The 16,194-nt window shown below is 40.0% G+C and overlaps 1 protein-coding gene across 3 annotated transcripts in view; it reads right to left on the bottom strand.

The window, feature by feature from the left end:
* The window catches only part of PLXNB2 (plexin B2), a 250,394-nt gene that overhangs the window by 40,823 nt on the left and 193,377 nt on the right, over positions 1 to 16,194 (bottom strand). For all 3 annotated transcript variants that reach the window (XM_058804457.1, XM_058804458.1, XM_058804460.1), the window contains 5 exons: positions 15,889 to 15,981; positions 14,616 to 14,697; positions 9,216 to 9,388; positions 6,948 to 7,096; positions 3,937 to 4,045 (listed from right to left, as the gene is read on the bottom strand). In XM_058804457.1, coding sequence (XP_058660440.1) covers positions 3,937 to 4,045; positions 6,948 to 7,096; positions 9,216 to 9,388; positions 14,616 to 14,697; positions 15,889 to 15,981 — 606 coding nt within the window. The remainder of the gene's footprint in view (positions 1 to 3,936; positions 4,046 to 6,947; positions 7,097 to 9,215; positions 9,389 to 14,615; positions 14,698 to 15,888; positions 15,982 to 16,194) is intronic.

Genomic DNA, 16,194 nt, shown 5'->3' with positions numbered 1-16,194 from the left:
TTTCACATTCAAACTTCCAGTATGGTGAGTGTTCATGTTTGTTCTCAGGTCAGGCTCTAATTTATCCTCCCTTCTTCCTCTTTTTGGTTATTAATCTCATTTAGGAAAATAGACATCCTGGTTTACAAGAAGTAATTTTTTCCAAGCCAGTTTCTAAACTACCTTCAGCACCTCAGAAATGTATTACACTTTTGCAAAGTTCTACCTCTAATTTCACCATCTTAGATTTATTTGAGCTTTCTGAAAAGTCATTCTAACCTGCACAGCCTAAACCTGACAAAATTGTTCAGACAAATGCTGGAGGTGCCAGAACCAGCCACAAGCTCTTGTCCTGGTGCCTTGAGTCTAAAGAAGAGGTGTTCTGAAAAAAGAATCAGCACTTGTATGGGATCAGCAAATCTGGGCCATACACATTGGAAAAGCTTAACTCCTTCCTTTGAGACTGCTTCTCACTGCCATAGCAACAAGCAAATCAGATAAAGTTAACAACAAATGAAAAAGCAGGACTGGCCTTTAGCCATGTTACTGCTCCACCTGCTCAGAGACCAGCCAAGCTGTCAGTGCTCCAGATGTACTGCATAGCTGGATATTAAAATTTAGCAGAAGTTCATTTCTATTTCACTAAACAGGAGAATGGTTATTGCCTGAGCCTGCTTATAGTGAAACAATAGAAATGTCAGCAGAGGATGACTGGGTTATCAGAATTTAATTTCATTGGGACTGTACTTGAACTGAACTCAGGCTGGATAGAGGAAATTGTGATGGGTAGGGAGACATAAAGCTTTCTTCTCCTGTTGTGCAGCAAATAGAGTATTTACTGTACAGCACAGACACTTCTGGACCAAGGCATTTTTGTTCAGAAATAATTTTAAATTGAAACCGTGGCTTATCTTTTAACTGGATTTTTGACCCATTTCATGAAGGTCTTGCACATTTGTCAGTTCTGAAATGCTCTGTGCTGCCAGACAGGAAAGAAGCATGAATCTGAGCCCCAAGTTGCTCTGACTATTGATTCTCATCAATCCACCTTTAAAAATAAATCACACTGTTCAGACTGGGTATCAACAAGAGCCAAACAGTACTACTTATAGAATCATGGAATGGTTCAGAATGGAAAGGACCTTCAATGCTCACCTAGTCCCACACCCCTGCCATGCACAGGGACACCTTTCCCTAGATCAGGTTGCTTCAAGTCCCATCCAACCTGGCTTGAACAGTTCCAATAATGGGGCAGATACAGCTTTTCTGGGCAACTTCTTTCAGTGACTCACTACTCTCATCATATAAAAAATTCTTTCTTATACCCTATTACTGCGCCTGAGTGGGCGCTGGCTGGTGAGAGAGACGGTGAATCTTGTTTCTTGAATCAGAAGGCTGAATTTATTAATATAAGATATAATACATTATAGTTATACTAGAAAGAATAAGGAGAGAGGTTTTGCAGAGCAGCTAGGCTAGCTAGGAAGAGATAGAAAAGAATCCACAACAAAGCTGTGGCCAAGGACTCAGTCCCCTGGCTTGCACTGGTGATTGGCCCTTAATTATAAACATAAAACATGAACCAATCACCAATCAAAATAGGTGCCCCTGTTGCATTCCCCAGCAGCTGATAATAATTGTTTACCTTGTCTTCGGAGGCCTCTGGCCTCCTGAAGACACAGAAATCCGAAAGAAAGGATTTCTGTGGAGAAATGTCTGTGACAATACCCAATTTACTTGATAAGTGCTTTTGGTGGCAGATACTAATCACATGTACGAGGCTGAGGCAGTGGGGTATATGGTGATACCTCTGGTACACACAGACACACCAGGATGAGCATCTCCAGTGGCTCCTTGTGCGCTTCAGCCCTGTCATGCCACACACTGCATTTAGAACAGTCACTGTTAAAGATGAAACTATTCTGCTTCAAGTGGTCAGAGCTCACAGTAAAAACAATAATAGTGACCAGCAGAAGGGTATCCATCCCATGTGCCAAAGAAACAGGGAAATACATGAGAGAAAATTTATTTTAGAAGGGTTTTTGGAAATAAGATTATTTTCTTTCCTTCGTATATACTGAGTAGAAGAGGTTTTACACAAAGCATAGTTTTTGCATGTCTGCTGAAAGAAGTCTGAAAAAAGCACTGAAACAAGACTGCAGCTTTTAAGCCAACATTAACTGATGCAACTGTCTGCTCTGATTGTCTGTTCTCATGCCAAAGCATTTGTGCCACACTTGTAGAGGTGCACATCAGTGTGACACCCCATACTGACTTCAATCCTACAGTGCAAAGTTGGCTTCATTTTCTTGTGGAATTAAGGGAAATGAAACTAGAAATCAATATCATCAATTTTAACGTGTGAATTGTATTATTTGTCATTGCTTTCCATATTGTAAAAAGGGTCCACATGGAAAGAGTCTTGCAGTAAATAAAAATGCTCTTTATCAGCAGTTGGCTTAGGTGTCTGATTTTCCAGTGGTCTCAATGCAGGCAGAGACTGACACACAGAGAGTCTTGGACTTGCAGGAAGACATCCACCTCAGTAATGCTTGTGCTCAGCCACTTCTCCCAGCACCTCACTGACAGGCAATTAAGAATCTTTCCCTGAAGTGGTCAAAAGCAATGGCTCCTTATGTCCCTTTCAGATGTGCTGGGGAGGGAATCACACCAAAACAAGTCCAAAGGTTCCAAAGCCTACGTGGTTCAGGTTTCAACCCACTCCATAATAACTTCACGTTTTCCATGAAAGTCATGGGAAGATCTTTATGCACAGAAGGATAGGAGAACTGGTGCAGAACACACCCAACAGATTCATGTCAAAACCTCATGTAGGTCTTACTGTCATAGTCTCTGTCCTAGAGACCACAAACATACACATGGGAGATTATATCATTGTTCTCTAGTTAAGATCATATCCTACATTTCCACAAAGGAACACATGACATATTCAAGCAACAAGGGTAGTTGTTTTTTGCAGCAGTGTCACCAGAGAGAGGAGGTATTTGCTTGGAAATTACAGAAACCCCACTTCTAGCCTGTTTTGTGAAAACAAGAATATCCTCTTCTCAGTTAAATGTCTTTCTCGACTTATTCCACTGCTGAATTCTTTCCTTTACTTCTCACAAGACATCAAGAATTAATGAGACAGAAGTTTAAATAAGGGAGAAGATAAAAGCCTAGCACACAAGTTATGTTTTATAGTTTTATAGGTGTAATTTTAAGTATCATTATGGGGACTGATATTATTTAAACCTCTCAACTATCACATGATCTTATAAAATTTGAAGACCTCATAGCTACAGATAAAGCTACGTGCTGCTAAAACGACAGGCTAGACCAGCTATAAGCTAGGGCCACATTCAGAGCAAAGCAATTAACACAGAAATGAAATTTTCTTTCATAGTCACACTGAAAACAAGGCACATAAGTAATATGAACACACATCACACTGTCTGTGGCTCTGCATGTCATACTTTTGAATGAAATAAATTATTAAAGAAATTAATGTACCTTCATTACTTATTCTTCAGCTGCTCTGCATCCATTCTTCTAATTAAGAAAATTGCCTAGACTAAATACCATGATTAAAATAGTGCACCATGTATCTAGAGAATACCTAATTTTTTGCAGAGCTGACTTTTTTATTTAATAGTGATACTTCAGAGATATTATGTCACTAGTGAATAAGTTTATTCCAATTGCTTTTTTACCACATCTTTTTAACTTAGATGGAAAATGACATAATCCCATTTTGAGACTCTTAATCTATTGATCAGAATTGATTTTTTGTTCACCTTTTGAATATATAAATGCTGGAATTAAGTGTTTTCTAATATTTTTCAATGGCAGTGCTATTGATGAAACAGTACAACAAAAACAAACAATTCTGTGCTTAACTTTAACTTATGTCATACACAAAGTATAAAACAGATCTCTGAAAAAAAATGCACTTACCTGGTATGTAAACAACACTTCACTTGGTGATCTACCTAATTTTCCATTGATGTTAACTTCAATTTGACCTTGCTGTGGTTCCTTCATGGATCCAACTTGACACACAATCCTAAAAAGAAAGAATGTAAGCTTATCTGTTAGAAGTGACAGCTGCAATGCCAGGGCAATGTATGTGAGCTACCACACACACTGCCAGCAGAAGCACCAACTTTGCTTTATCCTATACTGTGTAATCCAGTGCTGCCTCAGATTCCCAGCAAAATCACCCAGGAATTGCTTGTCTATCCAAGGGTTGATAAAACTGAAACCTGAGCACTGCACACAGCCACTTCAGCAGTCTGTCAGTAGAAGTGCCTTCCCAGAAGACTCAAATTCAGCCCCATAAGTCAGTTGAACCTGACACAAGATGTACTGTGGACTTTGTGATGTTAAAAAAACCCAACCCCACAAAAGAGCCCCCACCTCCTTGAGGCAAACATCAGACCATCAGCTATCTTTTAATTTTGTGTGTTTTAACTGCTGATAATTTTGTTGTGCATCTTGCTACCTTTCAGCTTCAAACCTTTTCACACCTATGATCAAAATCCCTTCAGAATTACTGTTCTCTGAAAATAAATTCACAGAAAACACATGCAAAATCAGAGGTCAAGGAGCACTGGCCAAGAGAATGCTGCCTTAGAACTAACACTGCTGCTGAGTGATAGCTAGGATGTTTAAATTATTATTTCAAACAGGTAAACCACAGAATGATAGCATGAAAGGGCAATAAGGATTTGACACACTTGAAAACTGGGACAAATGCTTAATGGAGAGCTGATAATACAGTTAGATAAGGAGGTATATAGTGCTCATAGCCTGCTCAGTTTCATATAGGCCACACCCTATGATCACTGCTCATTTCTGTCTCTCTCCCTCCAGGATTATTGCTATTCTTCTTTAAGCAGTGCACGACTTCTTAAAAAAACCTGAAGTAGCAAAAAACCCCTCAATGACTCCAAATTACTGGGTATAATGTACTTAAATCAGGACTTATAATAAAAGGATTGTCAAGTCCCTCTGCAGATCACTCCAGACTTTTTTTCCTGGGTACTGGCAAATGGACAAAATTCTCGGAATTCCTGCATGTCCTGGCATGTGTACGGCTGCCTGAGCCTGTTCCTCATCATCTCTCTACTGTATTCTTGGAAGTTGTATCTTCATGTCAGGCAGAAACAGGAAATGGTGCCTTTGGAGGAATTTTTACCATATGTCAGGCTGGGGAAAGCAGTCGGGGGCCGGGGCCAGGGGCTGTGGGGGAAACATCGTAGCAGGGATTTTAATTGGAAAAGTTCCCTCCCTTCCCAGCGCTGGCATTGCCTCCCTTCCCCCACACTTCTAATGGAAAACTACAAAGAATGACTTCTCCAAGGCCAACAATTAAATCACTACAGAGCCAGAAAGCACCCTTAAATGTCTTAAATCTTGCTGTGCATGGGAGCCACTGTCTCCTAAAAAGACTAGCTTTTAACTAAAGGAGGATAGGGGAGCCAGACAAGGCACTTTTATTTATTTTTCAAATTTAATTTTATAAAAAGAAGGTAATAGTAATAAAAAAAAAAACCCAGAGAGAGATAAATACAGAAAATTAAAGATAGCTATTTGAAGATTTTGACAACTTCTCTTTTTAAGCTTCCCTAGCCAGGAACATCCTTCAAAACCCACTAATTTGTTGATAAATGACATGATGCAAGTTGCGTTTGTTCTCACCCATTACTACATTGCCAGAACTTAGGAAACCAGTAATGTTGCTATGATACAAGGAACCAGTCATCTCAGTTTTGGCTCCTTTCCATGTATTTAAAAATATCAAAAAGCTTTAGAAAAAGCCAAGAGGATGGGGAAATTCTTGTAAGGCTATATCGCAATTTAATGTAGCTTTTGCAAACACTGAAAATAGGGAGTGGGGAAAGATGACTGGTTGGAAGTACATGTAAATGCGGGAGTGATGGCAATAAAATTGGGAAGCAGTGAGAAAGAAACAGCTATTCTTTACCTTCTTCAGTCCTAGAGGCCTGGGAAGCTTCTAAATGCCTGATCCATGCATTGACTAAAGTTAAATATTTTTCAAAATCTAAAAAAAAAATCACTTAGGTATCTTCAAAGGCACTTTCAAAACATGCCACAGAAATAGCAAAAAGTTACTGTGTTACAATTTAAATTATAGGAAGCAAAAGAAAGCCAAGGTTTCAATTGCAGCTTTCAGGAGAATGAAAGAAAAATCCATCATTACTCTTAATATTGCTACTGAACACTCCTGCTATGCTTTCCATCACCTAATATAAAAAGGGTATTTCCCTCTTGAAATTAGAAGCTTGATATAATCTGTAGTAAACACATAGATACCTACCTAGAAGAATTTAGGCATTCTGTTTTAATTTTTGGCACTGCTTAAGAGTGCGACAAGTAATCCACAAAACATCTACCAACCTGCTTAGGCAATTCAACATCCATGGACTTGTTGGCTTTGAGATGAAACTTAGTCATCTACAGCTAAACCTAAGCTCTGGGCTCCCTCCCTGTCCCCAGGCAAGAAACTCTGTGGCTGGACTAAGCAGATTTAAGCTTCCTCTTGTTTTCCCTACTTTCCCATAAATCTTGTATGCTTGCCTTCACTGTAGTTCAGATGTAGCAAAGTTTTAATGACTAGATGCACATGTAGAATGCCTTTAATTTAAAAACAAATAGTCTTGATATATGTGCAGCAGTAGTTTATGAAAGCTTTTCAATCAAGTAAGGAAAAAACTTCAATCAGGAGCAGGATGGTAGTACACCATTGTAAATTTGTTGCTGTATTACAATCTATAACAATAAAGAGTCAGACATGTTACTATGAAATATTGCATGTATATCATAGCAATAGTTATTTTTTCAAATGGTAACCTTTTGTAACCACAAGAAGATCATCTTTTCTTGAAAATGCACAGAGGTTCCTTTTTTCTTCTAAAATCTTGTGAAAAGCATCCATCAATTACCTTGTGGAAACAGAGTAGAACTCCTCTTTAAAAAGACATTCCTTGTCTGCCACTGTTATATTTTTTACATCTTCTGCCTTTATTCCCAAATTAGATCCCATTATGGTCAAAAGAATTCCACCACTTAGTGGTCCAGTTTTTGGCTCAATCTGTTTGCATAAGGGACAGGGGGAAAAAAAAAGCAAAATTAAATACTGCAGTGACTATGTTACTCTTCTATATTATTTAAAGCTACTTTGACTTACCAACATTTGAAATGCAGATGTTTCTTGTAGGACAAACAAAAAACAAGCTATGCAACTTTTTAATGTTAATTAATCATCTGTTAGCTCAGAACTAGCATTCAACAGCTGAAGATTTCATGTCTCCTGTGGCAGACTGTTATGTACAAAATTCTTGCCTGGTGTTTATTCTATTTTAAGTTTGCTTCCTCCACTGAAGTACTGTGATTGTGAAAAGCAAATTCATTACACTCTTCTCACAATCCTTCCACAGAGCTTTTCCAGCATTTTGTTGTTGTGATTTTATCCCTTTAGGTTCACAGCAGAGCAGTGCATTTTCCTAACATGCAGTGTTGCCCCACATCGTGTTTTCAAAAGTTCCTCCAGTCTCTTGATTTCCCTTAGTGCATCTCATGGTAGGGTGCTGCAGCATGGGCTGATGCTAAACAAGTAATTTGCAAATAAAATGAGGACAGAAGATCATGCAGTTGCAGTGGAGCCCTGACAGACACTTCAGTTAAGAATATTTGCTGGGAGGTTAACCTGCTTTCCTACACAATGTTTGGAGCACCTTCAGTAAGACCTTTTCAGGTCTTCAGCTTTGGAGGGCTGCAAGTTTGCCATCGAGAAGAGTGAGGTTGCACTTCAATGCCTGCTCCATCAAAATCAGTCCCTCAGGTCTAGGCAAGCTGAGCACAGCGATGAGGCTGCCTCTGCTGGCTGCCTGGCCACTGGCTCTCCATCTGCACCCAACCCATACACGAACCAGCTGAAACATTACTCAACTGTCTGTCTAGCTCTTTCCAAATGTTATGTTCATATTTAAAGCTAATGTAAGGTCTGAAAATCAAAAATATTTTAGCATCATTTTTTTGTCCACCATAATGTAGAAACAGTATCCCAGGTGAAAACACTTTTTTAAAAAGATTTTCCTTTTCCTTTTTTCTCAAATCATGTTTACCTGGGCACAGATACTACATAAGTATTCTTCTCCACACATTCTGTCAAGCTGCTAGGGTATTTACCTTCCTTGGCAGACTTCAACTGTTTAACAGCTGTTTCTTCTCAGATGTACCCTCATGGCCAACCTTCCTCAGTGTTCTGCAGGTCTGCCAGCAGGCACATTGCACCTCTGACTGCACAGTCTCCAGGGATGCAGTGTCTCTGCCACTTTGAGCCACAGGTTTCAGACACAGTTCCTACTGAGTGAAACATCCCTGCTACAACTCTCAGCCTGTGTCACACAGTTACCACATTTTGTGACGGCTTGGGATGTGTTCTCATCAAACAGTGTGTCTGAGTTTCTAAGTACTGATACCACTGCTGCAGCAATTTAGATTTGCCCAGTGGAAGCATGTATCACTCTTTTCTCAACAATTATGCCCATATAAGCAGCATAGGCTTGTTTCTGGAAAGGACATGGATTAATGACTTTCTTTGCCTGCTGACCCACCAAAGTGGATAACCACCTTCCCTGACCCTGAGTGAATGCTCCAAGTGCAGAGTAAGTCAGGTGCACATTTTGCCTCTCTGACTTCTGACATTCAGTTCCTACAGCCTTGGATTTGATGCTGGTGTGGACTGAAAAATATCACTGACACCTGGAAAACACTTTGTGACACAGAAAAAATCTGCTCCCTTATTAAATACTATTTTGAAGCCTGTAAAAGGACCTGTTATGTACTTGTAGTTCCAGGAACAGTGAACCTCTCTTACAGACTCATTTCAGGTAGAAAGGACTTTATGAGAGAAAAAAATCCATGCTAAGAATTCAAGATTCAAATGCCATGTTTTGAGCATGCACTGCTACCCTGGCTTCTGATACAGCGAGGACAAGGCTTGAAAAACAAGGAGGCTCAAAGAATCCATTCAGTCTCTTATTTTGAGTCCTTACAAATCTCTCTCACACATCACTACTGACATTATTTCCTTTCAGCTATTTCAGAGGCTTCCTTAAGGAAAAAAACCTGCCCTTCAGTATGAGCTCACTCGGCTGCTTTCTCCTGAAAAATATTATGCTGGTAGGGAGAGAAAAAAGCAATCTTACACCAGTGATTTCTGGAGGAGGACACGTGTCGGTGGGGGCAGCGCGACAGAGCTTTTCATAGAGGCACTTGCTGGGCTTGCCATCCTCCTCACACCACACACACCTGTACTCAGGTGGGGCAGCAAGGCACAGGCTGCAGTCGCTTCGTCCGTAGGAGCAGTTGTACAGAGTCACTGAAAGATGAACAGCAAACATATTTAGATGTTTCTCTCTGTTCCAAGGATATTCAGTGTCCCTTGGGAAGGAAAAGTAACCCTCTGTATAAAGTTCAGTGGAGTCACAGGAGTAATATGTACGGTCTGTTCTTAACCCCTGAATGATGCTGAGAGAAAATTTTATTTTTTCTCTATGGAAAAACCTGACATTTATCCATGTGCAGAGTATGACTAGCCTGAAAATATATTTTTGTCACTCAAGCACTGTCAAAACATTCAAGTACAAAGTCCTTACTTTGACCAACCTCAATAACACATACAATTGTTTAAAGATTAATTCAAAAATCAGGTCCTTGGAGCATCCCAAGTCAGATATGGAAGGTATAGACTCCGCATGGATGTCAGTAGGGGTGGACATCAGTGGGCATGGGACCTCTGCCAGTTGCAGGATTGAAGGAAGAGAGCTGCCTTTGTAGGCTGTTTCCAGGACATTTGGGACTTTCCATAATCATCACTCATGCCTGAACCAAATAGAAAGTTAACACTTAATAAAATGTTAACCTTTGTTCAAGTTGATACCTCTGTGTTTCTTCATTCTTCTCTATTTTCTTGCTTTTGTTTTCCCTTTTGTCTTGAACTGTCATCCTGATGTACACCTTGTTCCTTTTGTAGGGGGGTTTAGTTCTATCTTTTCTGAGCCAAGAAATCAAATCTGATAGTTGTATCTCTCTTACTGATGAAGTAGAGGCCAACTGTACCAGACACTAAGCTTGTTTTGGCCCTCATCAATCTCTAGCATGATGCACAGTCACTGAATCAAACTAATTTTCCCAAATAGATGCAAAGCCTTGAGACATATCTTAGTCGTTCAACACCATAAGGAGAGCCTGGGCTTACAAACAAACCATATGGAGATGCACTTGAGAACTAGCCCAGAAGAAAACAGACCGAAAAGATACAACATGTTTCTCTAGGGAAAGTGAGCAAGTTGCCCAGATTACCCAGCATGGGAGTGCTGTGCCTCCCTGGACAGGTGGGATGATTATTGCAAAGAGGAAAACATCTTGCTGTCTGCTTTTCTGCTCGTTTTTCCCCTGGTTCTCTCCACTCTTGGCTGCTCTGTATTTCTGGCCACACAGCCTCTCACCCTCTGCCACTCAGGCTCTGCCACTTTTTGAGTCTTGTAAATCAGCTTAACTTACCAGAACAGCAGAAAGCTTTTTAGGCTTCCTCCTGTGCTCTTTCAAGAGTTAAATGTGATTGCAGATGGGAATGGGGTATACAAGACAGACTCTCAACATCTTCCCCTTCCCCTTCCCTTCATTAAGTCCCAAGAAACAGTAGCCCTAGTGACACTGGATTCTTTTCAAAAGAGGTTCATACTTAAAGATGCAGGAAATAAAGGAAAGTAAACAGATGTGGACAAAAGTAAATCCTTTTGGGATGCATACAGTAAAGGCCATTAAACACATCTATTTAAAACGAGCTTTTACTCTCAGAGGAGCAGGGCTTTACAAAGAACACTGGCAAAATCACCCTCCAGTGAGTAGCATTTCAATACACTTGCCATCTTCCTAGATAACAGCAGCAGCAGCAGTAGCTCTTGAAATCTAATTCCAAGAGACTACCATGTCAGATTTCTAGTGAAATGAAAAGTAAAATGAGAATGCTAGTTTTCCATTATTTTTTCATCAGTGGCCTTATTCTCCCGCTAGGCATGAACAATATTGCAGATGCCCAAGTCTTGGCTAACCTCTGCCACTTGCAGGAGAACATGTTATCCCATACAGGCACTTTTTCTCTAAATGCTGTATGTTTAAACCCCTCAGCATTAAGATTCACAGCTAGTCTTTAAGATAATAAACAGGCTTTTTTCTTTCCCCTACAAGGAAGAGTTAATGCAATGATGCAGTCTGATTTTAACCCTTTCTTATCTATAGTCAGCACATCCACTTGATTTCAAGTATCTTTACAAGCACAAAATCAGCTGAAGAAACACTAGAGGTGCATGCAAAACTAAGGGACTTTGTAAAAATGAATTAATGAGAAAGAGCATCCATTTGATTCAATCTCTATCTTGAACTTCCAAGGAATTGATGAGCACAAGGCAGGAGTAGCATCATTTGCTTCACAAACTGAGCACATCAATATGGAAGGCACTGAGGAACAAACATAAACCAAGTCATATTTCCTGCAGTTTGTGGGTCAGTTACCCACTCTTTATGTTGTTTTGTGGATATAGTGCTGAGGAAAAGCACCAGGCTGACAGCCCATGTATGCTGTTTGCTTTGTGGACAGAGGCAAGGACAAGTTTCCTCACTGGGAATCGCTTTTATAGGAACCAGATTGCTTTCTTATTCCAGCACTCTGAAAGATTGCTACTGCACAGGCACTTGAACAGGAAATATTGTTGAGCAAATTTTCCCCTTGGCTTCCCAGACTTCAGATTTCCCACCTAGACAGCCACATGGCCACCAGGTACAGCATGGGAATTTGTTTACTGAATTACTTCATTATCCTTCACTGGCTGGACAGGGATTCATATTCCACCCCTCAGCAAACAATGTCAGCACTGCAAAGTCTTGATGTCCCTCACATCCAGTTGCTGAAATGCAATGGAGAAAGCCCCGGCCTCAAAGCATTAACTGCTCCCCTTGTTCACTGATCAGCTCATTATTTGTACCAGCAGCAAGCTACTCATTAGATTCAGACTCTTATCCATCACCTTGAGATACCAGCTGTGATATCATCGATAAAAGGACAAAGGATAAAAGGGATATATTGGATTTCACACTGTTCAGAACCCCTGATGGCTGGAGATGTAAAAATGCTATCATAACTTAGTATTCACTAAGTGTCATACAAAGAAAGGGTTCTTTCACTGGCAGGTTCAAAGGTGCTTCTCAGCAGCAGCCATATACCCAAAGCCAATTCTTTTCAAGATGCATAAAAACACATTACACACTGGATTTCATATGGCAAGGGAGTCTGAAAGTCAGAAAGAATTTGGATTTTAAAAAATCCCTTTTATACTAAAAAGAGACATCTGTTGATAATTTTTCAAGTCCCCTCTTGGAAGTGTTCTATATTTCAATTTGAATGATAACATTTCTTTAACAATTTAGCTTCTTTTTATGTTTTGTTTTGTTTTAATGCTTTTTCCTGACTTGGAAAAAAGATGTTGGGAATATTTAGTCAAAATTCTGCAGTTTTAAGCATGACAGCCTCTGGAATGGAAATTAAGACAGTCTGAGATTGTAATATGACCTCCCTATAAAATTCATGCCAGGTCCTCTTTTAGTCTTTTAACACTGCACACAGAACCATAAGGAAAATCTTCTAAAACACAGTTCATGCTGCCTATATGAAAGAGAATAAATTTAAATATTGTACAGTTGGAAAAATGGTCTGAAGATTTATTCTGCAGAGGAAATTACTTGGGGTACTAGTATTTTCCTGATGCTGTCCCATCATGCAAGTACATAAGAGGCTTGCCTCATGGGTTTTGCAATATTCTGCCTTAAATGTCAGTCCAAAGACATGTAAGCTGGGTCCTAGATACTGCTCCATTGATTTTAAAGGAGTTTTCTTACCTCAGGACTAGGCTTCATTGCTTCATTATTGTATGTTCAAAAGAAATGAAATTTATATTAATAAAGAGATTTTTATTTCAGAGATCAAGTCTTTGTGCTATAATTTTTAATTTATTTTTAATAGAAATAAATTAATAGAGTAATGAGCTGAAAACACACTGAATGTTTCTGTGTTTTCTTGATTGCCAGCTAACATAGGGACTGCAGAACCTGCCTGAACTGAGACAAGTTAGGAAATGAGATTTCAGGTAAAGTCCATATGAGTGGCTGTGACAAGAATCCTCTTTCTGCTGCTTGACGAGGAAAGTTCATTGAGGAAAGGCAAAGATCATTGAAAGAAAAAAATCAAAATGCTTAAGTGTTTAATTTTCATACTTAAGTATGAACTGGGAAGCTTTGCTATTAGGATTGCACTTCATAGCAAAAGCAATCTTGAAAATTATAGAATCATAAAATCAGAACACTTTGGGTTGGAAGAGACATTTAAAGGTCACCTAGTCCAAATCTCTGCAATGAGCAGGGACATCTTCAGCTAGATTGAGTGATTTTTGAGATTGTCCTGTGTACAGCCAGCAGTTGCGCTTGATGATCCTTGTGGGTCCCTTCCAGCTCAGGATACTCTAATTCTGTGGTTCTGTGATTCTACACAGAGGCCCATCCAGCCTGAACCTCGATGTTTCCAGGTATGGGGCATCTACCATCTCTCTGGTATCCACAACATAGCCCTGTATCAGCCACTGTGAAGAAAACTGACTCTACCCCAGCTGAAACCATCATAGAAACCTGTGCCACTGTTCACCAGCCTCCTTCCTTATATCTAGTCTCAATCTACCCTCTTTCAGTGTAAAACCATTATCCCTTCTTCTATTGCAACAGTCCCTGCAAAAAAGTTTGTCGTCCTTTTTATAAGCGACCTTTAAGTACTGAAAAATTGCAATAAGGTCTCCCTGCAGCCTTCTCTTCTCCAGGCTGAACAACCCCAACTCTCTCAGCCTTTCCCCATAGGAGAGGTGCTCCAGCTCTCTGATCATCTTTGTGGCCATTCCTGCTCTGTACTCATTCCAAGAGGTCCATGATGTCCTTCTCACGTGGCAGCCCCAGAGCTGGGTGCAGCACTGCAGGTGTCTGAGAGTGGAGCAGAGGGAGAGAATCCCCTCCCTCACCCTGCTGGCCACGCTGCCCCTGATCCAGCCCAGGACATGACTGGGCTTTCTGGGCTGCACCCACACATTGCTGGTTCCACCTTGTCACACCCTGTAGGACTGCTCTCAGTCCCTTCGTGTTCCAGCTTGTATTTGTGTTTGGGATTTCCCCAGCCCATGGGCAGGACCCTGCACTTGGCCTTGCTGACCCTCACGAGGTTTGCACAGGCCCAGCCCTAGTGCCCATCAAAGTCCCTCTGGATGCCATCCCTTCTCTCCAGCATGTCACTGCACCACACAGCTTGGTTGGTGTCCCTGGAAAACTTGCTGACAACTCAGATGTTTAATGCATTAGTTTAACATTAATAAATTTCGATCTGTCAGATTTAATTGTCTCACCCAAACCAGTAAAACCTACAAACATTCTTATTAACAAGACTCCAAATTATGAAGGAATTGATTTCTGCTTACAGTAATTAATCTCCCTTTAATCCCATATTTCACACTTACCCATCAGTTTGCTGTCAATCTTGACCTTATCTGTTTTTATGGATAAATTAAGTTGTAGGGTCTCATTTGCACTATAGGAAAACTAGAAAAGATGACATAATAGAGATATTTATACCTTCATTTGACAAGGTTAATTTCATACATTTTCTATGATTCTCAATAATCAGACCTGTGAAGGATTTTAGAAACTCTCCCAAGCCTTATGGCCTTTTTTATAAATGTATCTTGGGCAGATACATTTATAGAAAAATGTTTTAATGAACCTAATCCTTCACAATCAGAATTTTCAAGTACCAAGGGACGGCAATATCCGAGTACTCTCTTTTCATTAATTTAATTTACATTTGGTTATAAGTATCAAAGCAGCAAAAGTGCTGTTCAGAGGCAGTAAGTATAGCTGCTGACCCTGCTGAGTTCTCCCTTCCCACACCATCTGGCCCCATTACTTCTGTGGGCACAGCAGACTCGCACCACATGGAGGGGAAATCTCTTGCATCTTTTACAGTGCAGCCTCCTCATTTTACAGCCAAATCACAAGGTTCACATGCTCCAAGACATGAGCTTCTGCTCATGCTGAAAGAGCAGCAATGACAATTGTTGGGAAACAAGAAGAACAAATAAAAATACAGACGCTTGATAAAGCAAATGCTTTGTGCTAGGCACAGATGATGCAGAAATGCTCATTAATTCTCAAAACTAGTTAGTGAGCTTGTAAGATATAAAGTCAGCATAACATTTGTGAGTCAAACTTGGAGCTTAGAAAATAGACCATTTTTAAAATATTATTTCCTTTTGCAGTAAAAAAGCGAGAGTGAAAGAAGCATAACTACTAGGTAGCCAAGCAACAGCATATTGTCACCATTCTTACCATTCCTATTTTTACAGATACAAAATGGGAAAGATAGTGAAGTGGAATGTGGAGAGGGAGAGCACCGAAATTCTTGCATTTTATCATCAATTATTTCACTAGATTGTATAAAAAATAAAGAATAAAACAGTAGTGGTCTCAAATTCCTCCAGAGACAGTTCAATAACTCCATGGGTTACACAGGTAGAGAAATCAGGGAGAAAGATTGAGGGCTTTGAGGGGAGACTTCAGGAGCTCTGAGCCAAAATGGTAGCCTTTGACTACTACTGCCAAAGGAGAATCTCCATCAGAGGTGACTTTCTTTTCTGAGGGAAATACATATTACCTGTGTAATTCTGGACACTTGTGGCTACAGTTTAGAAGAGCTGAGCATATTTGGTAGGCAAATAGCATTTTCACATTTACCTCTTTACTCACGAATGAAAATTTTCCTTCATCTGACTCATCAACAGAAGCTTCAAATTCAAATTGGCTGTTTCCAACCACAAATTTTTTACCCTGAGGATGAGAAAATTTCAGTTTAGAATTTGTATAGAATCACCAAGCATAGTAAAATATCACCAGGCAATATCCTGTTCAGCACTGGAAGTAATCAAATCCAAATGGAGAAGACTAACTGGTTACAGTCATCTTCTAAAGCAATGCTAGAGAGAAGCTGAGCCAGAGCAATCTGTGACTTTGCTGCACTCCTCCAACATTCATTCATGGTAG

This window comes from Ammospiza caudacuta, chromosome 5, assembly GCF_027887145.1.
Source record: "Ammospiza caudacuta isolate bAmmCau1 chromosome 5, bAmmCau1.pri, whole genome shotgun sequence".
NCBI lineage: Eukaryota > Metazoa > Chordata > Aves > Passeriformes > Passerellidae > Ammospiza > Ammospiza caudacuta.
The sequence above is the reverse complement of the archived record's forward strand: the minus strand, read 5'-3'. Positions and strand labels throughout refer to the sequence as shown.